General features: G+C 40.3%; 1 protein-coding gene across 1 annotated transcript; it reads left to right on the top strand.

Moving 5' to 3' along the window:
• Positions 1-27,783, top strand: LOC144294253 (uncharacterized). Its single transcript, XM_077866065.1, has 4 exons — positions 1-119; positions 177-590; positions 24,785-24,839; positions 27,601-27,783. The coding sequence occupies exons 1-4, from the start codon at positions 1-3 to the stop codon at positions 27,781-27,783; spliced, it is 771 nt and encodes a 256-aa protein (XP_077722191.1).

Raw genomic sequence — 27,783 nt, 5'->3', positions numbered from 1 at the left:
ATGTCCTACCAAGGAAGACGTCCTCACATCTTGCAGCAGGAACCCACTGATACGGCGCCCACCTTGACTTCCGAATGGGACAGCGCATCCTCAGAAGCAACGGTGATGGCGGTGATGGCGCCTGCATCACACATCGAAGACGCTTGTGCTGATAGCTCAAGCCCTTGAAAACCCAGCCAAGGTCAGTGTCGTATCCTCCAGGAATCCTGGCCGGCAAGATGTGCTGGAAGTTGCTGCCGCCACCAGAGCCACCTCTGTTGCCGGCCGCCCCATCCTTGGACCTTCGCCAAGCCAGCCCAGCCAGTCCTCCGAGGGCCGCGACTCCCGCCGTCACTAGTCCCGCTGCTGACCAGCAGCGGCCCCGCACAGGTGCGGTCACCTGTGTCACACGGATGCTCCTCGGGGCCACGTGGACATTTCCAGCCCAGGCCGCAGGGGGGCGCTGGCCCAGAGCCTCTGCGCATGTGCAGCCCCTCCCGAGGCCCACTCGGGGAAGGAGGCCGCGCGGGTCTCTCCTGCAGAGATCCTGAAGGGATGGAACAGGAAGAGCAGGCTGCTGCCGCGGGCCACGACGGAGAAGGAATTTCAGGGTGAGTGGGCTGCCGCGGCTCCCGAAAGCACGGACACTTCCCGTGGGGCGGCAGGCGGAGCTGAGGGCGCTGCTGCCCTGGAGGCCTCGCGCACCGCGCGCTCCCGGGACTGGCCCGCGTGCCTGCGAACCCCCACCCGGGGGCCTTACGCTGTTCTTTCACAGACTTACGCACAAAATGGCAATAAAGCTGACGGAAAATAAGCAGTTTCTTAAAAAAAAAAAAGTGGGAAAAAAAGCCACTTTTCAGCGGTAGAAACTGAGGCCCGGTGCAGGGGGCTTGCTGTGCACCCAGGCAGTAACAGCCGCGCTGGGAATGGAACTGGTGTCGTCTGATTCCAGTCGTGCTTTTCAGTGAAAGTGATGATAGCCAACATTGACTGAATTCTTACGTGCTGGGCACTGTTCTATGATCAGCACATATGCTGTCACCGAGCAAGTGGGCATATTATCTTGCTTTTATGCTGCATATGAGGAGGTAGGTACTATTACTCTCTTCATTTTACAGCTGCAGAGACTGAGGACATTATAACTTGAGCTAAGCGTCTTTTATTTATTGAGTATCAGATCCCACTTACCAGTTTCTTGTCTTTTGTTCTTCAGCATTTCCGGTGTGAGATTGGACTTTTTTTTTTTTTTTTTAATTCATTACAGACACACAGAGAGAGGCAGAGCAGGCTCCGTGCAGGGAGCCCCTACGTGGGACTCGATCCCAGGTCACGCCCTGGGCCGAAGGCGGCACTAAGCCGCAGGGCCACAGGGGCTGCCCTAGATCGGACTTTTTGGGGCATTTCTTCTTCTCCGTGGGGTGATGCTGAGCTTTGCAGTAGAGGGCGCTGGAAGGACACTGCGGGAAGAAGGGGCTCTCCACCCCCTGGCTGCTTTGTTTACTTTACCCTGCTCCTGCTGCGGTCAGTCAGGGGTGCACGTTGCTCTGCCCCAGCTGTGCACCACCGGAGGAGAGGGCGGTCCCTTAGCGACTTAGCCACCTTGTTCTGGTCCTCCATGGGAGCATTGCATGCTCCAGTCCTTGTGCCCCCAGTGGCTTCCCAGCTCCTTCTGTGTGCCCTCCCACCGAACTTTGCTTCCTGTGGCTCTCCTGGTGTGGACGCTGTGTGCTCCAGGCCTTGGGCTGCAGTGGTGCTTGACTCCCTCTGCCTGCCTACTCACCAGCCACAGCCCGCTTGTACCTCGGGGGTGGAGGTTGTTGTTGTGGCTTGCATAGCAGCTCAGGTCCAGGCCTGATCCAGGCAACCCAGTGAACTTCTTTACCATCTCATGAGCAGCAACCACATCTTCTTTGATGAGGCTGAAGCTCAGCCTTGGGGAGGGAGCCAAATTTGTCTTTTTTCTAAGTCTGTCCTTCCCTGGATTCACACTTGATTCAAGGTATCCTTTAGAGTTCTCTTTACAGTGCTCGCTTTGGCAGCACATATACTAAAATTAGAGTTCTCTTTATATCTTTATAGTTATTCTCCTGAGTTTAATAATGCTTTATATTAAACTTCTGTTTAATCATTGTGTGGTTTCTATTTCCTGATTTTTTATTTGATACAATCTGGTATAGATTGTACAGTCTGATACAATCTCCTCCCCTTTCCTCCCCTGAATAATCTTTACAACGGTCTGCTTTGCTTTATTTATGTTTGATTTCTACAAAAGTATTTTTGTATGATACCGATAAGTCAATTATTCTGTCTCTTTGAGCTCAGGGAGTGGACAAGGCAATCTCTAATAACTGATTGATTCCATAACACATTCATTCATAAAAACTTTTACTGAATGCATGTTTTATGCAAAATGTTTGAGTTCACAAGGTGGATTTGTCTAGATGAACTGGGTCCTGTAGAGGAGGCATACATTTAAATAGGGTAAATTAGAATAAAATGTGATAACTATTATAGTTGAAATGTGAACACTGCTTTCTGGGAACACAGTGACAGAATGACTCATTCTGTCTGAGGGAGCTGGTGCAGCCTCATCAGAACTGGATCTGGAGGAGTTTTCCCAGATTCAAAGGATATGAAAGTCTGTATAGTTATATATGAGGTTATGTATATAATTAGAGACCAAGTTTCTAGACTTTCTTTATTGGAGAGAGAGATTATTAATATGCTAATAAAAGTAACACAGAAAGTGTGATGGTAAAATATTGTTGTTCTGGACCATACATAGTCCTGGCTTTGTCATCAACTCACTGGGAGACCCTGGTCACAGGAAACTTTGTGGAACTATGCTTCTCCAACTATAACTTGATACTTTTAGATTATATAGTCCTGGGTGTCTCTTCTAACTCTAAATGGTATACAACTTAATGGAATGTATTTAAATAGCAGATGCTAGATTTATGAAACCAAAACAAAATTTTGAGAAAATGAGAAACAGTCTGAATTGGATTTTTAAAAAGCAAGTAAGGTAATGTTTAGTTCAATAATAGAAGACGTCTTGGAGGAGGTCTCACAAATAGTTGTTTTAATTTGGATGAATTAGTGTTACTTATTATTAAATTATGCTTCTAAGAAATATTTGTAATCATGAAATGCTGGCTTTATAATGGATATTTTATATTTTCTGAGCAAATAATAAAGTCAGCCTTGCTGACAGCCCTCATGTTTTGACACATCTTTAATTACACCGGTGGCTATAGATAGATGTTCCTAGGGATCAAATGGTAAAAGGGCAAATCATCAGATCTCCCACTGTGGAAATTTTTCAGAGGCTGGGAGAGAAGCTGAGAAATAATTTTTTCAATGAATATCATGAGTGAGAAAGAAAATGTCCATAGTGTTTATATATTAATTTATCAGTATGGTGTTGTTAAAAGTCTCAGAAAATATTAGTATTTGAAATTATTTTAAGATACTTAACACTGGAGGTGGCAAATGGGATTTTTAACAGATTCTACTTGCTCTATCTATAATAGCTTGGTATTATGACTGGGGAAATGGGCTTTGGAGTGAGTTTGCCTTGACTGAAATTCTAGTTCTAGCACTTAGCGTCTGTGATAGCTTTGAAAGGTCACTTAAATTCTCTTAGCCTTAAGTTTACAGGTCTTCAAAATAAGGACTGCAGTAATGGTACTTACATTATAGGATTAAAAGAGGTGATATATGTCATGAGTTACCACAGTGTCTGGCTGGTATAGAGAAAGCACTCAATAAAAGTTAAGATTTATTATGATCACTAGAGCAGATATCTCAGGAAAACAATATCGAGGACAGATGCCAAAAGGATGGGTACAAGTCTTGGATTAGGAACTTACTACTTTTTTTTTTAAAAGATTTTATTTATTTACTTGAGAGAGAGAGAGAGAGAGAGAGAGAGAGCAAGCATAAGTGGGGGGGGGGGGCAGAGGCAGAGGGAGAAGCAGACTCCCCCCTGAGCAGAGAGCCTGGCCCAGAGCTCAATCCCAGGACCTGAGATGAAGGCAGATGCTCAAACGACTGCGCTACCCAGGCACTCTGGAATTTGCTAATTGTTATTATTACTTACTCATTGAATCCTTGTGTTAGTCCATTATGGCCTTCAATTTCTGAGTTTTTTTAATTTGTAAAATTTCACTTTTTATGTCTGCTTCCTTCCCTTATAGAATTGTTGTAAGGATAAAGTGATAATGTGTATATGAGAGTAATTTCTGCATGTTGTGGACCAGTGGAAGTGATTACTGTAAGGCAATATCATCTTTCCCCCTGAGGTTCTTCATTCTTTTCTACACCATCCTAACGTATAAAAGGAGTCTTGAATAAGGCCTAATAAGAAGACAGAAACTTGTTAAGCATGATACATATTTACTTTTTTTTCATCAAAATTAAAGATTTATTCTGTGAAAGACTTTGCTAAGAGGATGAAAGGAAAAGCCACAAATTGATAAAACAGACTTATAGACCACATATCTGACAAAAAGACTTATTTCTAGAATAGGTAGAGATCCCTCGACAATCAATAGTAAAAGAATTAACAATAATCTAACTTAAAATGGGCAAAACATATAAACAGACATTTCAGTGAAGACGATATGCATATGGCAAATAAATTTATTGAAAGATGTTCAGTAACATTAGCCTTTGGGAAATGGAAATTAAGAGCAGGTTGAGATATCACTACATATATATTAAACAGAATTAGAAATAGTAATAGTATTAATGATGGCAAGGATGCAGAGAACCCAATCTCTCATACATTGTCAGTGGGATATGCCCAATGGTACAGCCAATCTGGACAGCAGCCTGGCAAGTTCATATAAAACATGTGTACTTACTGTACAACCCAACAATTATACTCCTAGGCATTTATTCCAGGGAAATGAAGACATATTCACATAAAAACCTGTGCCCAAATTATCAAAGAAGATTGATTTGTAATAAACAAAAACTGCAACAACCCACATGTTCTTATTGGGTGAATGGTCAAATAAACTGTGGTATATTTATACCATGAAATACTATTCAGCGACAAAAAAGGAAGAAAGTATTGATACACACAGCAATTGTGGGTAGATATGAAGAGAATCGTGCTAAGTGAAAAAAATCAATATCAAGAGGTTACATGTAACAGTTTTGAAATTCCAAAATTATGTGGATGGAGAATAGATTCATGGAGATGGTGTTGGAAGGGTCTTGTGGCTGTAACTCTATAGAGTCAGAGTTGCCCACTGAGTGTGTTACCTTTAATGACACTCTGCTGCTTTGTGTAATGGTACCTCTTTTCCATGGCATATTCTGTTGATTCTCTCCAAAACATATTGAACTGTTCATGTTTTTACCTCCTTTGCTGCCACCATAGTACAAGATACCATTATCTGTCTTTGAGGAAGTTGCTGCTTCATTGGTATTCTGCTTCTACTCCTGACTCCTTTTAAGCCACTTTCCACTTAATTTCCTGGGCAATGTTACTCTTCTGCTTAATGCCCTCTAATGGTGTTCCATCATACTTAGAATAAATTCTTAACTCTTTACCACAAAGTCATGTATGATCCATTTTCTGCTTACTTCCCTGATCTAATCTTCTGCTACTTTCATGTTGCCTACTGTATGCTGGCTTTATGAGTGTGCCTTCCTTTAAGAAGGCCAAGTTCATTCTTGACTTAGCATCAATCTAGTTGTTCTGCTATCCCAGAATATGTTTCCTTCTTATGGCTTCCCTCTGATTCTCTTGCTATGACTATTTCTTATCATTTTGTGGTCTTCCTAGAGAGGCTTTTTTTTTTTTTTCTGGCTATTTCATTGCACTGTCCTATTTTAATTTTCACCATAGATTTCATCACCATCTGATATCTTCTTTGAAAGTTAGCTTCAGAAGAACAGCATCCTTATCTGTCTTATTTGATGCTTCATTCCTAGGACCTAACAAATATCTGGCATACAATAGGTGCTAAAAATATCCAATAGTTGAACATATAAGTTAACCTTTGAAAGAGGTCAACATCAGCAAGAAAATAATGCTATTGCTGCTGCTTTGTCTTCTTTTGGTTGTTTCACTTAGAAGACTCTAAAGGACTTAAAATATCCTCCAGGATAGGATCTCAAAGGCTTGAATATATCTCCTTCATCTACTCACCTCATGGAGCCTGGAATTGCTCTCGGCTTCGAGAAGGGCCTGACTCTTTTTTGATATTATAGCTGATATCTGAGGAGGATAACAAATAGAGGAAAAAGCCTGAGGGCACCATCAGCAGTAAAATGGATCTTTAGCAGTAGAACGTCTCCAAATAAACTATTATTGTATGTATATTCATACAATGGTATATTAGAAAGGGAGAAATGTTGCTACATTCAACAACACAGAGGACTCATAGTCATAATGGTGAATGAAAGAAACAACAGTGTATAAACTGTATTGTGTAATTCCATTTATATGAAGTTCAAGAAATAGGCAAAACTAATGTATGGTGACTAAAGTCAGAGCAGTGGTTACCTTTCAGGGGAAGATATTAACTAGGAGGGGGCATGGAGGAATCTTTTAGAAAGCTGGAAATACTGTATACTACATAAAAATGTATTCCCTTTTACAATTAATACAATGGAATAAAAGTATTTTATTTTTTTAAAAGATTTTATTTATTTATTCATCAGAGGGAGAGAGAAGGAGAGGCAGAGACATAGGCAGAGGGAGAAGCAGGCTTCATGCAGTGGGACTTGATCCTGGGTCTCCAGGATCATGCCCTGGGCTGAAGGCAGCGCTAAACCGCTGAGCCACCTGGGCTGCCCAAGTATTTTAAAATACTTATTTTAAAAATTCATGAGTGTAATAATAAAAAAAGACTGAGGGAGGCGGTCATGGGAGAAAAGAAGAGAGATCAGACACTGTGTGGATTCACTTTTTAAAAAGATTTTTAAAATTTATTTGAGAGAGAGAGAGAAGTACATGAACACAGGGAGAGGAGCAGCCAGAGAACAAGAATCTCAAACAGGCCCCCTGCTGGCTTCAGAGCCCGACATGGAGGTCTGTCTCATGGCCCTGAAATCTTGACCTGAGCCAAAATCAAGAATCGGACACTTAAATGACTAAGCCATCCAGATGCCTTTGTGCAGGTTCATTTCAGGTAGATCTAGTATAGACCCATGAACCTTGAGTTCTATGGGTAGGTGAGATAAGCCAGCATGAAACTTCTCCTTAGAACTTCACCTACACGTGCTCCAAGACTTAATCAGCCTAACCATGGGATCACAACTCCAGTGCTTAATGAATACTCAGAAGGTCCAGAATCTTTCAAGAATCAAGATTTTAGTAGCAAAAGCAAGCATAAGAAATGCTGATTTCTGTAATCTTTAAAAAACATCATACACAGTGACACGTTTCATGCAAAATTTAGCTACATGATAATGCAAAAGTGACAAGGCTGACTGCCCTCTGAATTAAGAAAACAAAACAAAACAAAAAACGAGACAATGTAAATTTATCATGCACAGTAGTCACAGAGGCTTCGATGGCACAAATTAGTCAAAGGAAAAGTCCTCACCACCTGACCTCCCTTCATGTACCAATTCATATTTCTCTCTAGTTTAAAACGAAATGTCTTTCTTTAGTATCATGTTCCCCTGAACTCTGTGAAGGGAAGGTCGTGGGAATAGGGTCAGCTGGCAGGAGACATGGCATTCTGAGGCTTGTATAGCCATTTAATTAAATGAAATAACAGTCAATGCCAATAGACTGCTGCTTGGATGATTTGCATTCTCCATAAATTATGGGGCAGATATTTATCCTTTGTGGATAAGGGTTACTTTCCTCCCTTTTGGCTCAAACTCCCTCTGATTTTTCAGAATGATCAAGTGCTTGGAAATAAATTTTGTGTGGTTTGTTTTATTATTAAAGATGTGAGGGCAGGGTGTATGTATGTGTGTGTGTGTGGCTGAAAAGCCAATTTCTAACATAAAGCCCTTTCCTTACTTGTGCACATGAAACTTGTATTTCCATGAGCATCCGTGGTTGGCATTTTGAAGAGCATCATGCTTGCAGTTCTTTATAGAAGACTCAAGGTTGGCTTAAAGGGTTGGCTTGAAAAGCACAGCTTGTTTCCTTATTCCAACAGAACAAAATAGCTCATCTAGTTTGCAATCTGCAGCCATCCTGAATTGGGTAGCATTGCAGTAAGTGGTACATTAGTCCCTGTCTTTTAGAGTCCCTGTGGGTTTCCCTTTTAGTTGCCCTGTTTTCTCTGACAATTCATAAGTATACAGCATGTTCCTCCTACCCTTTGCTGAGATTTCTCCCGCCTGTGCTCACACATGGAACTACATTATTAAGAATAAGCTGGTTCCTCTGGCTTTTGCTTTTCTTATTCGCACAGGAACTTAGGTTCCTATGAGGTATTCCTCAAGGATTTCTAGGTGTTCCTAATGTGTATCTTAGTGTGACTACAAACCAGGCAGTCTCATGCTAGGTGCCACTGTGTCAATAATTATGTGTCTGCCACAAGTGAGCCCCACAAACAACCCTTGAGATGGCAAAGCCAAAGTGGGGAAGAATGTATGATGATTTAAAAATGTGGCTCCAAATTCTTTGATGTTACTTCAATCAAGTTGAGTTTGTGTCCCTCCTCATAGATTATAGGCAGGCCAATCATTGCTGTGACTAACAGAGTATGGAGAAATGATGGTATGTGGCTTCTGAGGTTAGGTCATAAAAAGCTATGCACTGCCACTTGGCTCTCTTGGAACATTATCTTTCCAGGTGTTTCCTCTTGAGATGCTCTCTCTCAGAATCCAGCTGCATGCTGCAAGACCAAGCCTCACAGAGAGGCCATGTGTAGGTACTTTGTTCAACAGTCCTGGTTAAGTGGAAACTTTGAGTAAAATGAGTTGGACATGTGAATGAAATAGCCTCCAGATAATTCCATTGCCAAAATGTCTGAATCACCCCATCCCTCTCACTCTTCCAAGCTGAGGCCCAGATACCATGATACGAAGATGAGCCTTTCCTCTGCCTGAGAGTCATGAGATATGTTAAAATTCTTACTGTTTTGCACTCTTCAGTTTGGAATGGTTTGTTATGCAGCAGTAGATTACTGAAGTAGAATGACTTACTTTCCTTCTGGATTTTGTGCTCTCCTTTGTCACAGGGCCCCAAGTAGTGCTATTTATGCCTCTGAGTCACTCAGATTCAGAATTGCCCCTTCCATCCTATAGCTCAAGCTTCTTCAGTAGGAGAAGACTTGAGTGCTTGGTTTCCTCTTCTATTCATATAAAGGTTGAGAAGACTTTTACCTACTCCCTGGCTCTGTTCTACATCTTTTCCAGACTTCTTTCTCCTAACATTCATCAGCATCTCTGTGTCAACAGACCTCTGGTGGGCACAGTTCACCAATTTCCAAATGTACCCAGATGATCTTAGTCCTAGTTGTTCTATTGGTAATACTAGTCCTATTGATACAGCTGACTTCCATTTAAATTTAAAAAGGGTTTGATGTTTATTGACTGGGGATGACATGAGTAAGTACAACAGGGGGAGGACTAGATATTTATCTTGTGATCTACATATGGAACCCAAATGCCTGACCCCCTCTACACCCTCACCACCGAAGTCCTCATAAGCACGTAGTGAGGACTTGGGAGAGAAAAAATTCTTTGCCCTCTCTTCTTATGTTCAGTTTTAAAATGGGCTAAAACAATGGAAATTTAACTTTTCTTATCTAGGGGATGCCACTTGAAAGTAATATCAATTGCCTAACCCCATAAAAGAAGGAGAAATAAAACATTTCAAATTTTTTTGTAAGTATGAAGAAGCACTGATAATGCTGATCACCTTTTGCACATCATGTCACCCAGGCCACCAAGATTCTGTGGGTAATGAAGTAGCACAGTTGGAGGGCTGATACCTGAGTTCTGAATTAATTTCACACTGGCCTAAGAATTGAATCACTAGGGGATCCCTGGGTGGCGCAGCGGTTTGGCGCCTGCCTTTGGCCCAGGGCGCGATCCTGGAGACCCGGGATCGAATCCCATATCAGGCTCCCGATGCATGGAGCCTGCTTCTCCCTCTGCCTGTGTCTCTGCCTCTCTCTCTCTCTCTGTGACTATCATAAGTAAATAAATAAAAATTAAAAAAAAAAAAGAAAAGAAAGCCCTTTGCTTTAAAAAAAAAAAAAGAATTGAATCACTAGTACCTGAGGTGGATGGAGCATTGAGAATTACTAGTCCACTTTTTAAAAAAAATTTTATTTATTTATGATAGTCACAGAGAGAGAGAGAGAGAGAGAGGCAGAGACATAGGCAGAGGGAGAAGCAGGCTCCATGCACCGGGAGCCGGACGTGGGATTCAATCCTGGGTCTCCAGGATCGTGCCCTGGGCCAAAGGCAGGCGCTAAACTGCTGCGCCACCCAGGGATCCCCTAGTCCACTTTCTTTAATCACAGGAAAGTAAACTGAAGTTCTGTGGGTATTTTTTATTCTCACATTAATAAGTCCTGTGAGACTGAAGTCATGAGTTGTGCAAAATCACACTATGGTGGTGAAATCTGGACTTCTGTGAGGTAAATCAATGAATTTTTGGTAAATGAATAAATTTAGAAGTACCTAAAAGATGTAGATAGTGTGTTTAGGTTACGATTCCTCTACCTGGTTTCTCATTTTGGAATCTTACCCTGCATCTTCCATTTACTAGCCTTGTCTTTAGATAATTCATTCAACTTCTTCGTGTCTCAGTTTCTTCATCTGTAGACTGGGATAATGATACTTGAAAGAATTGTGGAAGAAGAATTAAGTGGGATAATGAGGCAAAGAGACTGGTACTCACTAACGTTTCTATCTATTCTCAGATTTCCCACCAACACTTGCAGTTAGGTGTCATTTCCTGGCTGATGAAATGTGAAAGTACTGTGCGTCACTTCTGGAGTGAGGCATTAAAAAGTTGATGACTAATCCACTAGTCTTGGTCTTCCCTTGCTGTGACAGCTGAGAAGGTAGCATATTATAGGTGGCAAAGCTACAAGATGGTAGAGCTTTAGTCAGCCTGGGTCCCTGAGTGATAGTGTGGAGCAGAGTCCTGGCTACTATGATCAGATAGGTTGCAAAAATGAGAAATAAACTTTTCCAATGTCAAGCCACTAAAAATTTGGATGACTTGTTACTGCAGCATAAGCTTAAGCTATTGTAAATAATACAGATCTTACAGGAAGTAGGATGCTGTTGTAATAAAAGCATAAAATATTTATGTTTTAAATATTAGCCTAAGGGTTGGACAAAAGGCATTAAGGATAGTGATCTCAGAGGTCAGAAGAGTGGCAATCCATGTTATGTAGTGGCAAAATGTTTGGCAGTACTGACATCTGATAGAACTTGAGGAGATCAAATTCTAATGAACTTTGAGTTCTAGGGGAAAGCCTGGAAAATAGAATATTTTCTGAAAGCATGCTTCACAAAGAACTATTGATGCAGATGTTGGTCCATGGAATTTCTGGCAATCAAAGAGAAAGTCTACTAAATATTTGAGAGAATCAAAAAAGAAACCACAGAATAGTAGAGCCTTGGTCAGATGGGTACCTGAGTATTATGTGGATTAAAATACTGTGCTAATCCCTATTAGATGTGAAATGCGTGCAAGAAATGAACCTTTCTGTGTTAAGTCATTGAGATTGGGAATTGTTGCAGCAGTGGAAGCCTTGTCTATACTGATTAACATAGTATATTACAGCATTAGTACAGTGCACAGAATGAACCCTCGGTAAGTGTTACCCTATACTTCTTATGTTTGTTATTATTGTTATTTTTTTGCAATAATTGTTAAAGTGTATGATTGTGGTCAGTGGAATCTAGATCAGTCTAACAGAAAAAGAGGATAAAGCTGTGGTAGTCAGAGTAGAGAATAGTGTTAATTTTGGTTTATACAGGGGTTGCAAAATGAAATATAAATCAGAGAAAGAGAGGCAGTGTAAATAAATGAGTTGAACTAGAAGTTGGGAGAACAGGAACTTTGTGCTAAGGGTGTAGTCAATCATGTTTACACCTAATACACGTCTAGTTTTTCCAAGAGAGGCTATAAAATCAAAGCTTTATATGAATTTTCCAAGAGTTTGGAGTGTTGGTAATTATTTAAATATTTAACAAATACTAGGTGGGCCAGGTATGACTCATGGACTACTAGTTGTTCTCCACCAGAAAATTGACCCTAAGAACCAAAATGTCTAATAGCCAACGAGGTCTCTGAGGATAAATCTCAATATATCATAATTTGCAGAATCATAAATGTTCAAGGTTACTGTTGTTTGGATTCATCTTCAACTCATTTGAAACTTACATTCCCCCTGCAGCATCTCTGCTGAATTGTCTTCCAGCTGAGAATTGAATTATTTCTGGAAGTATGTGGCTTACTACTTTATGCATCTTTGTTATCTTCAAATTGTTAGGAAGTTCTTATGTATTTGAGATGAACTCTGCCTTCCTATTGTTCCTCCTATCCTCTGCCTCCCACTCCTCCCTACCTCTGCCATTGGCTTATACCCTATAATCAATTTTCTAAAGCTGGTAATCAATTCACATAGTGACACTATGGTAGATATCTTTTTTTCTTCTAAGCTACTCCTCTTCTTCCCCTCTCTGCCCATTTTTTCTGGCAGTAGCACCTTCCTTTGAGTACTCTGTGTGTTGAAGAATTCCAAGTCACCATACCTAGTTCCCTGCCTCTTGCCCCACCCTCACCCCAAACCAAGCTACCAAGGATCCAGGATTGGCGAACTATTTTATCACCCAGGCTTTGAGGATTGGTGCAGGGGTGAGTATGTGCCCTGAACTGGGCACCTTGAAGTCTTCTCCGTAGATTTAATATAAGGCATTGTGAGAGAAAAACTCTGTCTGTGGGTTTCCCAAACAAGGAATATCTGTGTTTCTTCTACCCCCAAACCATGCCACAAACAGTAAGGTGTCTGTAGCAGAAGAAAGTGATGGACGAAATTAAGAAAGTGGCAGAGCAGAAGAGAGAGAGAAATGAGAAAGAGCAAGAGAACAACTTCTATTTCTCTGTGACTCTTCATCCTTGTATCCTTGTCTTTCTTAGGTATGAAAAAAATAGTTTCACTAGTTTATGTTGAGTTCCTATCATTTACACCAAAAGGATCCTGATTTAAACTATGTTGGAGATCATGTGTGTAACAGCCCACATGTGATACTATAGTTTTAAACCCCTTCTTTGAATTTTTGTATTCTTTTATATATTATTATTCAGAGCATTTATGTTTTCTAGTCAAGTTATCTGCAATCACTCGCATCTTAATTTTATATTTCCGATAAGTTTAAATTATTATGCATTTTAGATGAAGCACATTCATTTTAACTCTTGAATATTTCTGTGTTCAATCATTTTATTTTTGTTGCAAATGTTTTTGCATTTTTAAAATTTGTTATGTAAACTAACTCTATACAAAATTGATTCCATTTCTTTTAGTGAGCTTTTACTCTTTGACACTAACAGCAAAAAGATGTGATGGCTATGAAGAAATGTTCTACATTTCATACATCATCAAGCAATGTTGCATCATGAAATACTTATCTGCATTTCTAATAATTATAGTTACTCATTTGCAAGAAATTGCAGGCACTTCTATTTTTTCTTTAGGTTGCTCCCACCCTTATGAGTTGGGACCAGGAACAGAATTCTGTAGCAGTTTGCTTTATTGCTATTTCAAAGCAGGTCTTTGTGTTAAGTACAATTTTCTGTAAGGATCACACTCAGGGTAGTCCAGTGGATTATGTCAGCTGCATGTAAGGAGTGTGACATTCATCGAAGTTTAATGTGTTTTCCACCTTGACTAGTCACTGAGTGTCATTCATGCTTTGAGCACATTTTTTAGGTTTCAGACATGATCTATCACAATATTCCTGCCTGTCCAAGGGATGGTGCCATTACTATGGTTACCTTCTGGCTGACTGGCCCCATGTAGTTCCCAGTGTTCTTCATTATACACCAGCCCAGGTGCTTCTACTTGGAAATTCTAAACACACTGGAAATACATTGAGAATAATAAGTAGAGCTAAGAAGAGATACAGAGAATTAAGGCAGTAAAGGTTTAACTTCGTCCTCAGGTAAAACATCCAGCTCTCCAGGGCTGAGCAGGTTTTCTTCTCCCTCTGGTTCACATCTGCATGGGATATCTCATGGCATGAAAGCTTTCTACACATCAAAATGGGTTGAAAATGAGATTTTTTTGGAACGGATGTGCCTTCTGAGAGCAATTTTCCAAAGCTGTAATTCTTATTTAGTAAGGGATTCAACAGTTAGGAAGTCCCTAATGTCAAGTGGTTGGGGTTCTCTTTAATTCAAGTTGTCAGTCACCAACTATATATGGTGATGAATGAAGAGAATGATTATTTTTATTCACATCTTCCATAGTAGATAAATATGTCCCACTTCATTTTTTACTCTGAGAATGGAACGTCAAGATTTATTCCTTTTGTTCTGTTGCTGCGGATTTGTTAAAGACATTCTGTTATTTGATGGAATTATTTTTGAGGGAAGGAAAATACCTTATATCTTACTCTAATTTGTACCAGATGTTGGCAAGAATGTTACAGAAAACAGGTTTCAATGAGAATGTAACTATATCATACCCTATACCATATAGTGCATATTATACAAGTACCGACTGCAAGCTGATAATAAGCTCATTCTTAAAAATGAACTAATTAAATTTCAAGCTCACATTTTAGATATTGCATTTTTTATTAATAAAGGTAGATTTTGAAAAAAAAAGATTGCCAGTCATTAATCACTATATGGAAACTAGTATTACCATGGAGCTTGCAACCATACAGCCACAAGGAGGAGCTCAAGCATCAAATTAAAAATTAACACATCTGATTAAGTGTGGTGCATGCTGCCTTTGGCAATGATTTCAGGCAATATTTATTATATGGAGGTGAGGTGATCTGTAGGTCTTTTGCTCAGATTAATACCACTCTGGGGCATTTATGTTGATATACTGGTACTTTTCAGAACATATAAATGAATATAATAATATAGACATAATACGCTCTTTACCCAGCAACCAGATGGATCTTTAAAAGAATGCAAGTGAGATTATGCCACTCCCTGGTTCAAAGCTTTTCAGTGGCTTCTTTCTGCTTTGAGAATAAACTGTGCAGTCTCTTCTGTGGCTCTGCATCATCTGGTTGTGATGTCCCTTTCTGATGCCGTCTCATGCTTATGTCCCCACAAATCTGCAGCCGTGGCCACATTTGCCTTCTGACGCATTGTAGAGTAGCTTCTTTTCTTCCTTAGGTACTTCACACTTCTGATTTCTTTTGTTCTTCCAGGTTTCCAGGTTTTTGCATGCCTGAGTCCTTCTCATCCTTTGGAATTTGGCTCTAATGTCATCTTCTAGACTTATTTCCTGACCACTACTGAATATAGGTTGGCCTGCCCTCCTGCCTCTCATTATTCTCCATCCTCATTCTCTGTTCATTCTTTCTTAACTTTTTCTTTTTTAAGATTTATTCATTTTAGAGAGAGAGAGAGAGAGAGCAAGAATATGGGGGGAGGGGCAGAGGGAGAGAATCTTCAAGCAGACAGACTTCCCACTGAGGGCAGAGCCTGACAGAGCTCCATCTCACAACCCCGAGATCATGACCTGAGCTGAAATAGAGTCAGACACTTGATGGACTGAATCACCCAGGTGTCCCCATTCTTTCTTAACACTTACACAAGCTGTAATTTCTTTCATCATTTATGTGTTTCCCACTTGTTACCTGACTTCTTTGTTTGAATATATATTAGAGTAGGAGCTTTGCCTGTTTTACGCTGCAGTATCCACAGTGCCTAGCACAATTCCAGGTATTAAGTATGTGTGCAATACTCATACATTGACTGAATTTTTATAATTGGAGTTTAATAGAACATGACTGGGTGTAGTGTGGGTCTGAAATCATAGTTGTGGAAACAGTTTTAAAAAATTAGTCTCCAGGGCTCCTGGGTGGTTCAGTGGTTGAGCATCTGCCTTTGGCTCGGGTCATGATTCTAGGGTCCTGGATCAAAGTCCTGCATCAGGTTCTCTGCAGGGAGCCTGATTCTCCCTCTGCCTATGTCTCTGCCTTTCTTTCTATGTCTCGTGAATAATAAAATAAAATATTAAAAAAATTAGTCTCCTACCTCTGTGACTTTTACTCATAGTTTGAAGGGCCACTCACTGATGCCCCAACAATACACATTATATTCCTCCTGCCCCCAAGAAGAGGCAGCAAATGCCACACAGTGAAATCTAAATGGACACCAATATAGATTACAGCAGCATTGCTGGACAAACAAAATTAAAATTAAGCAAAATATGCTACCATCTTCCACTGCTATCTGTATTATTTGACCTGTGAGAATATGAACTTTTTTTTTTTTTTTTTTTTTGAGAATATGAACTTATTTCTGAGGAATAGCTTCTTTGGCCCAATCAGTTGGTACTTAACTGTGGCAGTGTCACACCAGTTTTGGAGGTACAGATAGGACTGGCTCTTGGTGATCCCATCTGTTAGATGCAGAAGGATATTTGGCTTGTTTGGAGCTGCCGGCCTTCCATACAGAGGTCTTTGAGAAGGCCCTCATATCTTCGCTTCTCCAAGAGTCCATCTTTGAGTATGGACAAGTAGGTCCCTTTAAGACTAGACCTCCTGATCGTGTGAATGCTCACAGGAAATTATTGGCTCTTCTAAAATCATGTCCTAGAACACATTAAGCTTGAGTTTCTGCCTAGTTTATTATTTCACTAGGTATAACATATTTCACTTTATGTGGGTTTTGTAAATAATTTCTGATTCTTTCAGTAATGACCAGTAATTATTCAACCTTGCTAATTTTCTCCTTCTTCCCAGGAACCTTAGCCAAAGCAGTACATTTATTTATCAAGAAAATAAACACATGATTCTGGGAAATGTACTCATGGAAGATTTCCCAATGAAATATATTTGATTCTTTCACAGGACGGAAGTTGACACGTTATCTGTTAGGATGACCATTCCAAAAACCACACTTAAATATTTAAAAATTTGTAGAACAACAAAAGAAGTTAATTTATATTTTTTAGCATAAATTCTAAGGGATCACTTTGTCAGGATGTGGTATTAAAAATGTTCTTTTACTTTTGGGAGAATTGGAAAAAATAAATACAATTGAAATAGACTATCAGTTTCTTTGCACAGGTTATAACTTAATGGGGAACAGAGATAACCTGACACTATATGACTTATTTACCAGAGCCCAATGAGAGAGGAGACTAGGATTTAGGTGTCTTAATCTGTAACATTGTGCTACATAGGAGGTAGTTGAAGGTGCTGGGTTAAGATGTAATTGTTTCTGGGTGATATTAAGCATGTGATGGTGACATGCTTATGGTGTTTTATATTTGTGACCAAAAGACAGTGGCACTGGATGGGTCTTGTGCCTTTAACTGTTGGTGTCACTTGTATTTCCAAGTATATGTGGTACTGTTTCAAGTTATCTTCAGCAGGTTGGTTACAAAAATGTCCTTGATTCTCTATACATCCCTAGACCCATATCCTTTACAGTGGGACTTTGCAATAACTTTCATGCCATTAAGAATAGAGTGTGTTCCACTCCCTTTTTGAATCTGAGTTCACCTTCCCACTTGCTTTGGTGAGCAGAACAGGACTGAAATAATGTTATATTATTTCTAAGCCTAGACCTCAAGAAGCCCAATGTATTACTGTTCATGTTGGTATCCCCCTTCCTTTAATATGAGCAAGCCTGGGCTAGCCTGCAGGAAAGTAGCAAATCATTTTTGGTAGAGCTGAGTCATCCTCAACCAGCCAGCTCCTACTTAACCTACCAGCTGATTGCAGCCAACGAACAAGTTGGGTTGAGATCAGTCAAACCTGGGCTACACCAAAAGAACTGTCTCATCCATCTGTGGAATCATGAGCAAAAGTATATTGTTACCTTTTAAAGTCACTTTATTTTTTTTTCTTTTTCTTTAAAGTAATTTCATTTTGAGTTCATTTGTTAAATAACATTATTGTGAAAATCGCTAACTTATGTATTACTGGACATATGTTTCTGGTGATAGTGACTATATAGTTTTAGGCATTAGTAGTTTTGTGGTTCTAGATTATATTAACTATAGTTTAAATAATAGTGGTCTTGTGGTTCAAGGTATAGGGTGCTTAATGACGATGGGATTTGGAGGTAATTATGGCAATATGACCAACATTTATGACTTGATGTTGGTAATGTTAATTTAGATGAATATGATATTTATGCTGTGAGGTAGCTGTAGGTGTTGGCAGCACTTAGTATTGCTACCCATAATATGTTGGACAACTCAGATTTTCTGCCACATTTTGCGACAATTTAATAACTAAATGATAGCTTTCAATGCCACTGTATTTCCAAGAAAGCCCAATACACATTGTTCTTAGTTTCTTGCTAAACTGGGAAAGTCGAGATATTGGTGGGCTTCTTTTCACTGTTATGTGTGTGCAAGTACACATGCATACTGCATACACACACACATACAGACACACACTAGAGGAACACTATGGGGGATCCTTGGATATTGCACTGTATATGTGGAAATCAGCCTTGGCTATGTCAGTCTGGGTCCAATTGGCACGGATGCCAGAAGGGGACACCTTCTTATACCTATTTCCATGATTTTTCGGAAAACAAACAAAGCCAACCAAACAAAAGATACCTCTCTGGGCTTCAATTCAGCTTTTATAAAAAGGGTTGATAAATTGGTATAAAAATATCGGTCCTTTGTTTTCTTTGGTTAAGCATGTCTAGTGATGACAGCTATATCTATACTTCAGCAGTGGGGCAGTCTATGCATGTCACCCCAAACAGGAGAACCCTGATCCCATCACTGAAACAGTCCTACTCTTCCAAGTAGAAACTGGTTATGCTTGTATTTGTTTTCTACATAATTTCTTTGCCAATGTATCCATCTGAACTATGGGGCCCCTTTATCTCTGTAGGGATCCCTGTATGTTTTCTGAGGATGTTTCCTTTGTTAACTTTTTAGATAAGTGGTTAACAAAACTCTTTCGCTTTCGGAATGAGAATTTGACCTATGATTTGCTAACTTAGTTCCCCTGGTAACTTGACAATGACAGAATGTCAACTATGTTTCTAGGCAGGATTGCTTGTGCTAAAAATGATCTTTGGCAAATTGCATCTGGACTAGAAGGGTTATGAATGGACTATAAATACTTGATAGGGAAGCTATGCTTTGAGTGTCTTTAAGAATTGGGACTCATATCTGGGCACACATCTGCAGGGAACTTGGAAACTATGGATCCTATGGATTAGCAGGTTTTAGGCCATGGTAGATCCTGTACCTATCTGATGTGAGTCTCATCTTCTTGTATCTGAGCTGTTAGATTGCTTCAAGGACTATTGCACATACAAAACCCCTGAAGCTGCCCTTAGGCAAGCTCTGGTTTTTATCCTTTAACATAATAGATGGATGTCGAGCCTGGCCTATGGTAGTCTTGTGAGTCTGAATGTTTAGTTGAACCTAAAAGATTTGTGGTGGACACAACATGGATCCATAGGTCCAGCTGCTGATACACTCGGGGTGTCCTCTGGCTTGAAAAGACTCCATGCAGGTGATCTGCCCATGTATGTGTGTTTGGGTATAATTCATCATGCATAAGGTATATCCCAGGTGATTAAGTGTCAGAATGCTGTTCACCTGGGGTTTGTAGACCGTGGTACTGACATATTGGCAAAAGTGCTGTCTAAGCAATGTGCCAACCCACAACATCTCTAATCTGACTAAGAATATATGGAGAAAGGTTTTCTGGGAAGGAGACTGAGTGAGGATCTTGGAGGATGGGTATATTGCTGGCAGTACTGGCCAGGGATGACTGTTTCCTATTAAAACCAAAGAGCACTCACAACAATGGGCTCTCAGGACCCCCCCCCCCCCCCCCCGCTCCCAACCCTGCCCCCAACCAATTACAGGAAAAACAGCATTAACATTCATCTCAGGCTTTCTTCTAACCACAAGAGGCCCTTATTTTGGAAGAACCAGGAGAAGTCCTGGCCTCACTGCCATGAATGTCTGCCCTTGCTTACAGCGGGGGTACAGATCTCTGCAGGATGTTTCAAGTATTCAAGCAATGGCTTCTGAAAGCTTCTGTCAGGCTTTCCTTAGGAAGAGGAAGCAGATGGCCACAGGCAGCTCCAGGCTTCAGTTTTACCAGCTTAGCAGTCATAGAGAGAAGAGCTTGCCTCCTTCACTTCATCCCATCAGGTATGCTGTGGCTGGCACTCCTGCCCTGGCTTGGAATTCATGGGCTGCCTGAACAAAGAGGCCATGATGGTGAAAGCTCTCATGTGGCTGCTGAGGAGCAGGCTGTTCAGGACATTTGAATCATAGGGCCTGAGAATGGAGAAGAGTGGTTTCCCAGAGGAAGATTGATGGGCTGGGATGCAAGGAAGTGGTACAGGATGCTGGGAAGGCTAAATGATAGTTCTCTACAACAGTATCTCTGAGCATCTAGAAAGAAAGTGGAAAAGCAATTGTTTGTATTCATTTACTATCATCTTAATCACCAAAAGCCACTGAATGGTGCAAGGTCAAAGACAAGGACAAAACGGGTTTATTTTATTTATTTTAAAGATTTATTTATTTATTTATTATTTATGATAGACACAGAGAAAGAGAGAGAGAGCCAGAGACACAGGAGGAGGGAGAAGCAGGCTCCATGCTGGGAGCCCGACGCGGGACTCGATCCTGAGACCCCAGGATTGCGCCCCGGGCCAAAGGCAGTCGCCAAACCTCTGAGCCACCCAGGGATCCCACAAAACAGGTTTTAAATATAAAGGTACCTTATTGTATGATAGAGTGCAGGTGAGAGAGATATGTGAAAGTTTTAGACATAAAAAAACAATAACTGCCATGATGTAGGCAGAAACCCAGAGCTTATAAAAACCAGCAATGATAGTGACAGCTCAGAAAACACTGGAGAAGAATTCTGGCATTCTTGGCTTCCAGCCAGTGGAGTTGAACTCCTCAAACTTCAGTGTGCACACTAATCATCTAGAGATCTGGTTAAAATGCAGGTTCTGATTCAGTAGGTCTGGGGAGGAGCCCAAGAGCCTGAATTTCTAACAAGCTCCCAGATGTCTCTGATGCTGCTATTCAGGGACCTGGCACTGAGTAGCACAGCAGGAGAGGGGTTAGGTCACTGCACTTCTGTTCCTACAGAAGAAGTGTTAGCAGCTGCCACCCAGAGACATTTGGGTGGCATTAGGTTAGCACAGAGTGTGAGAAAGCTTGTTGGAGGGGTCTCCTCTAAATGACAGTTCCTGGTGGGGCAGGTTGCATGACCCTGGAATGCTAACATTGGCAGTTTCTCTTTGTGCTGTGGCAGCATTTGCAGAAGCACATTATGCTGCTAAATGAATTATACACAGTGAGATAATCATGGACCTCCACTGCCAATGGGCAGCTCCCACTGGAATGAATTTGGAGAGGGAGAATATTAAAAAAATAGCCAAACTGCAGGATAATGTGTAACCAGAACTATTTTCAAAATGAGCCATAAAAAGATGTTTGGAGAAAGTTAATTTTTAAATGTCTGCTCCCACTCTGTTGTATGGACTCCCTGGAAAGCTGAGAATATCATTCCTTCTGTTTCTATAGCTCTCCCCCAGGCTGTATTCAGAAAATATTGATTTGTTTCCTTGATTTGTTGAGCATCAAATCCAACAACAAGTTTTAACTTGCTTCATAGCATGCTTCATAGCATGCTCTTATTCAGATGCAGCTTAAAGCAAGGAACGCAATTGTATTCTAAATTGAATTTTTGTTTTATTATAGAATTGTCTCCTCAAAATATTCAAGGACCAATATTTGTAACCAGAACTAGAATGATGGGGCATCTGGGTGACTCAGTTAGTTAAATGTCCAACTCTTGGTTGGTCATTATCCCAAGGTCATGGAATCAAACCCTGTGTGGGGCTCCTCACTCAACTGAATCTATTTGGGATTCTTCTCTCTTCCTCTGCTCCTTCCCGACTCTCTCTCTCTCTCTCTCTCTCACCCTATTTCTCTTTAAAATAGATAAATAATTACTTAATAAAAGAACTAAAATGAAACAAAAAGAATTATGGAGAAATATAACTCTGGGAATTCAGGACATACTGCAATTTAGGAACTACCAATCTTTCAGGAAGTCACTGGTTATTTCAACTTTGAAATCATTATTTAAAGGCAGAAATTAGAGTTTTTGACTTAGACCAGTATGTTTAAAAAGGAATTGTTTAATAATATTTTAGGTTAACTTTTCTGTAGCAGCTAAAAGTTTTGAAAAGGATCGAAGGTATGTACAACCACTAAATCAATGCTTTTTCCTGTTTCACTTCACTCAAATTAAATGACAAATGGAATGCAATTGGCATAATGCACATTGGATTATTCCAACAAATAATATGCTCAGCAGTAATTCACCTGAACTGTCCTTAGATCTGTTTTTTTTTTTTTTTTTTTTTTTTGTCTTGTCTTTTTTTTTTTTTTTTGAGTGTGGAGTGGCTGGGGTTATTCCATAGTCAGTAGTTTCATTATGCATAATGCCTGTTTGTTCCTGACACTGGAGTATAGTGAGAAGGCAGAGTGACTTCAAGGAAAGAAAAGCAGTTTGTAACTCAAGGGCTCAAGTTTCAAGCTCTGAGCTTGATGAGCTGATTTTGTTGGGTTCATCTCTCCTCCATTTGATTTTTCTCATTCAATAGACATGCAAAGCTATGTCAGTGTTTATGCCTCACAAATATAATTTGCAAATACTTAGCAAATAAATTTAAGAAAATGAGATGGCAGCTGGTCTTCATAACTAGACAAGTTATACTTCTTAAGGAGGCCTGCCCTGGCCACTGTATATAATACCTCTGCTGTGGGTCCCTGCTTCCCCCAAGTCACTGCCATCCCTTTCCCACTGCAGCCCTGATCTCTCTGACTCTGAACTATTTTTTCCAAGGTATTTTCCCTTCTCACACAATTTATCACTTTTAAATTTATTTTCCTCATTGGCTATCTCCCTCCTCTATAATGTTATCACTTATAAGAGCAGGAAACTTTGTATTGTTCACTGATGTATCCTGCATGCCTAGAACAATGCCTGCCTAGTCCTTGCTAGGTTTTTAGTGAAGAAATGACCAAATATATATATAGATACATGGACATATTTAAGGTTTAGAATAAGTCTATTCCTATTTTCTTAGACCAGGTTAAAATTAGGATATAAACCATCTACTTATGTCATATTTCAAAAATGATAAGGATATCATAAAACATCATCTCCTAAACTTTTTTCCAACCAAAGATAAAACATTTTTTTTTCTGCCATGGAACAAAAGAGACCACTTGGTTATGGCATTGATGAGAATCCATTTGATCATAGTAAAAATTTTATTTCCACGTAGATTAATTAAACCCCAAAGCATTCAGTTAAAACCAGGGTTTCACAACCATGGCACTATTGATGTTTTGGGTGGATAATTCTTTATTGTGGGAAGCTGTCCTATGCATTGTTTAGCAGCATCCCTGGCCTCAACCAGCTAGGGACCAGTGTGAATGCTCCCTCACTCCCACCAGTTGTGACAACCAAATATGTCTCTAGCCAAATGTTCCCTGGTTGCAACCACTTATTTGAACCAATCAACTTAATTAATTAAATAGGATTATTAGCCTACAAAAATTTATCTTTAACCATTAAAGAGATAATAGCTGTCTGTCATTCAGCACTTATGTGGTAGACAGAATAGTAGCCCCCAAAGATGTTTATACCCTAATTCTGGGAATCTGTGAATATGTCATAGGGACTTGCTGATGTGATAAGGCTAAGGACTTTGAGATGAGGAGATTTTCCCAGTTATCCAGGTGGGCCCAATCTAATTAAACAAACCTCTTTTATAAAGTTAAGAGCCTTTAAAAAGAGAGAAATGTGATCACAGAAGGGTTAGTGAGATGCAGTGTGTTAAGGACTCAACTCTTGTTACTTGCTCTGAAGATGAAGGAAGGGGGCCCCTTAACCAAGGAATGTAATGATCTCTGGAAGCTGGGAATGACCTTCAGTTGACAGCCAGAAGGAAAACTAGGACCTTGGCCCTACAACTACAAGGAATTTGAATGAGTGAGGAACACATCCTGTCCTCAAGCCTTGGATAAGGAATGTAGCCCTGTTGACATCTTGATTTTAGCTTGGTAAGACCTATGTGGGAGTTAGGAGCTGCTGAATCATAAGATATAAATTTGTATTAAGTCACTAAGTTTGTCATAATTTATTATAGCAATAATAGAAAACTAATATAATTTATCATGCTGAAACCTTTCCATCCTCCCATTTTATAGATATTATTGGCTGAACTATGTCCCCACCAATTTGTATGTTGAAGTCCTATCTCTCAGTACTTAGAAGGTGACTACATTTGGAGATCAAGTCTTTAAAGAGATTAATTAAGATTAAATGAGGTCATTAGGATGGGCCCTAATGCAATGACTGATGTCCTTATAAGAAGAGGAGATTAGGACACAGATGCATACAGAGGGAAGACCATGTAGGAGACATATGGAGATCATATCATATCATACAGGCCAAGAAGAAAAGCCTTCAGAAGAAAGAATTTGCTCATATGCAAAAGTGTTATTTTCTTTCCAAGATTACTTTTAGAATTAAAATGGACAATGAATGCAAAAGTACTCTGTCATGTGCGGATATCATGGAAATGTGAGGAGGTATTAATAAAATATTTCTACTGCAGGGAGAAGAAATTAAGGGAGTCTTGTTCTGAGAGCACCATTCAGACCTTCTTTCAGGTATTCTTAATAAATGTCCATTTTGAAACTCAAGAAGCAGTATAGGAAGTATTCTTTAACTAGGGGGAGTAAGAATGGACAAGAATCAGTATTTTCTTTCTGTACTTCCTTCTAAAAGATAATTCACATATATTTTATTGTTTGGAATTCCCAGTAGAGGCATTATCAAGTAGAGTGTTTAGAAGGCCTGTGGGAAGAACAGTAGCTGTTTAAAATAGTGTGTGTGTGTGTGTGGGGGGGGGGAACTGTTTACTCCAAGTTGAACTGTCTATATTGTCTGCTTTATTATGGGATAAGAATAAAAAACAAACAGAGAAACTTATGCTAAAGTTAACAAGATGGCTTTTCCACAGAAGAGCAAGTCTGTGGTTGTGTGCAATATTCTAGGGAGGAACCATTTTTTGGTTTGAAACTCTGTAACTTTCTCTTTCCATAATATCTACTCTCACAAATGATAGCCCTTGTATGTAAGAGAACAGAAGCTTCAAGTGGCTGAAAAGGCTATCCCAATCCCATTAAGCTTGCTTCATCTGTTCCTTTTAGGAGAGGATTTTACAACTGCCCCCATCCTGCCATCGAATTCCTGATGAGGACAAATTTAGTATCAACATGGGGAGCTAACATATTTTCTTGTAGATGTTACCGAAATAACATTACCTGGCATTAGCAAGTTACACACATGCTATTCATGTTCTAGAATGTCTTTTCCCTTCCACCCTGTCTTGAGTACTTCTATTCAGCCTTCTGAATATTCAGTTTAAGTTTCACCTTTTTTTTTTTTTTTTTTTTTTTGGTGAATCCTTTCTCATCTTTCCCAGATACTATAAATTCCTCCTATCTGGGTGCCTACAATATCTTATTCAGATCTCAGATATACTATTTACTAATTTATATGATAATGATTTGTTTATCATTTTGTGTAATAATGATTTGTGAGGTTTTCAATGACAGGTGTAATTTAGTGTCCCCATCACTGTGCCTGGGACAGAGCAGGCATACAATATATCAGTTAATTTTGGATCAGAGGAAGGGTCTTGGTTAGTGTGTATCAATAGCTATTTTAAGTAAATAAGTTGCTGGCTTACAGATAACTGAAATTACCTTACCTATCTATACATAGCAGTCATATAAGTTGGGTCTTTATGTTCCCCATCTTATGGATGAGGAAATTGGGGCCTGAGGTTAGGTGATTTGACCAAGGTAATTTGGCTAATAAGGACCAAAGAGAAGTTTCAAATTTAGGCAGATGAGGTACATTTATATGGAGAGTGGATGATGGTGTTATAGGCTCAAGGCAAGATGAAAGAGTACTTTTTAAAAAAAAGATATTTATTTATTTATCTGAGAGAGAGAAAAAAAAAATAGACGTTTTCTTTATTGTAAGCCACTGAACCTTTGGGATCGTTTGCAACGCAGAAAGAACTAATACACTTGGCCTTCTTTTTTTTTTTTTTAAGATTTTATTTATTTATTCATGAGAATACACAGAGAGGAGAGAGAGGCAGAGACATAGGCAGAGGGAGAAGCAGGCTCCATGCAGGAAGCCTGACGTGGGACTCAATCCTGGCTCTCCAGGATCAGGGCCTGGGCTGAAGGTGACGCTAAACCACTGAGCCGCCCGGGCTCCCCTATGCTTGGCCTTCTAAAAGCACTTTAACCAAGACTTTCTGTTGGGAATTAAGATGGCAGAGAATTAGGGGGACTCTGGGCTTTTCTAGTCCCTTAAACACAGCTGTATTGAGGTCAGGTCACTTAGAACACCCAGGAAATAGATCCAAGGACTGGGAGAAGGATCTCCATGGCTGGCGGGAGACTGTGTGGCAGATATGAGGTACAAGGAAGCGAATTCGGGGAGAGGAAAACTTTCACAAGTGCCAGGGAGAGGAGGGAATCCTTTCACAGAGAGAGAAAAGGGAGAAAAATAGAGAGAGGTTGAGTGTGGCCTCAGTCTACACAAGGTGGAATCCTCTTCAGAGGCCTGATTAAGGAGCGAGAGGTACTGAGTGTCGCAGGTTTTTTGCAAACAGCATGTAGAGCTCACACTCTGAAGATTTGGAAATGTGGGACTTTTGCCAGAGCAGAGCTGTAATGTGAGCTCCTGGAGAGAAGGAGGGTGCTGTCCTCGGAGTGCACACATTGGTGTAGGGGTCTCCTGGATCGCATTGGGAGACAATGTACCCCTTCCTGGAGTGCATTTGGAAGAAGGTATAGTGCCTCTTCAAGGACAAGAGACCCTGAGGGCACCAGCACAAGGGCCTTCATGAGCAGGGAACAGAGGCCATGCACAGAGGGTGGATAACGGGGTTGCTGCTTTTCTTGCAGTGCCACACCATAGATTTTGTGTTACGTGCAGGCATGGGACTGAGGGTTTTTCTGGGACAGAGGATACCAGACATAGGGCAGCAAGGCTATCCTCTGGAGGAGAAGAGTGGTTCCACAGGGTGCCAGCTCCTTTATGGTTTGGCATTTTGAATCGCAGATGTGTGCCAAAAATAAAACGCAGGACAGCTATGGCGCTGGGTGGCTCATGACCCTCCCTATTCTGTGAGGGCTTCTTGAACTGCAGGGTGTGTGAGGTCTCTTGTCTGAGGACAAGAGAGTGGGGTGGAGACATTATCTACCTCACCACCAACAGAGTGAGACTTCAGAGAGCAACACAGGGGCCCCCAGTGGAGGTGGGTATCACTCAACACCAAACACTGCCCCCCCTGTACCTAGAAAGAGCATATTTACTATAACAGGCTTTTTTCTTCTTATCCAGGCTTATTTTAACAAACAAATCAAACCACACCTCGTTAAAGTTCTGAACATTTCCCATTGCAAGCAAGGAGGAGCTCTGAAGAGGCCTGACCAGAGGGAAAGAGCAGCCAAAACACAACAGCAGAGTGCACACAGTGTACAACAGAAACACTTCCTGAAGTTTCAGGCCCTGGATAATGTATGA

This window comes from Canis aureus, chromosome 22 (assembly GCF_053574225.1).
Source record: "Canis aureus isolate CA01 chromosome 22, VMU_Caureus_v.1.0, whole genome shotgun sequence".
Lineage (NCBI taxonomy): Eukaryota > Metazoa > Chordata > Mammalia > Carnivora > Canidae > Canis > Canis aureus.
Note: the sequence above shows the minus strand (reverse complement) of the source record. Positions and strands in the feature narration are given on the sequence as shown.

What these genes read in the sequence shown, in the direction of transcription:
- LOC144294253 (XM_077866065.1), top strand. Translation starts at nt 1, where the DNA reads ATGTCCTACCAAGGAAGACGTCCTCACATCTTGCAGCAGGAACCCACT. An exon ending in ACGGTGATGGCGGTGATGGC is followed by an intron (nt 120 to 176) that starts GCCTGCATCACA and finishes TTGAAAACCCAG; the next exon opens with CCAAGGTCAGTGTCGTATCC. An exon ending in CCATTCAGACCTTCTTTCAG is followed by an intron (nt 24,840 to 27,600) that starts GTATTCTTAATA and finishes CTTCTTATCCAG; the next exon opens with GCTTATTTTAACAAACAAAT.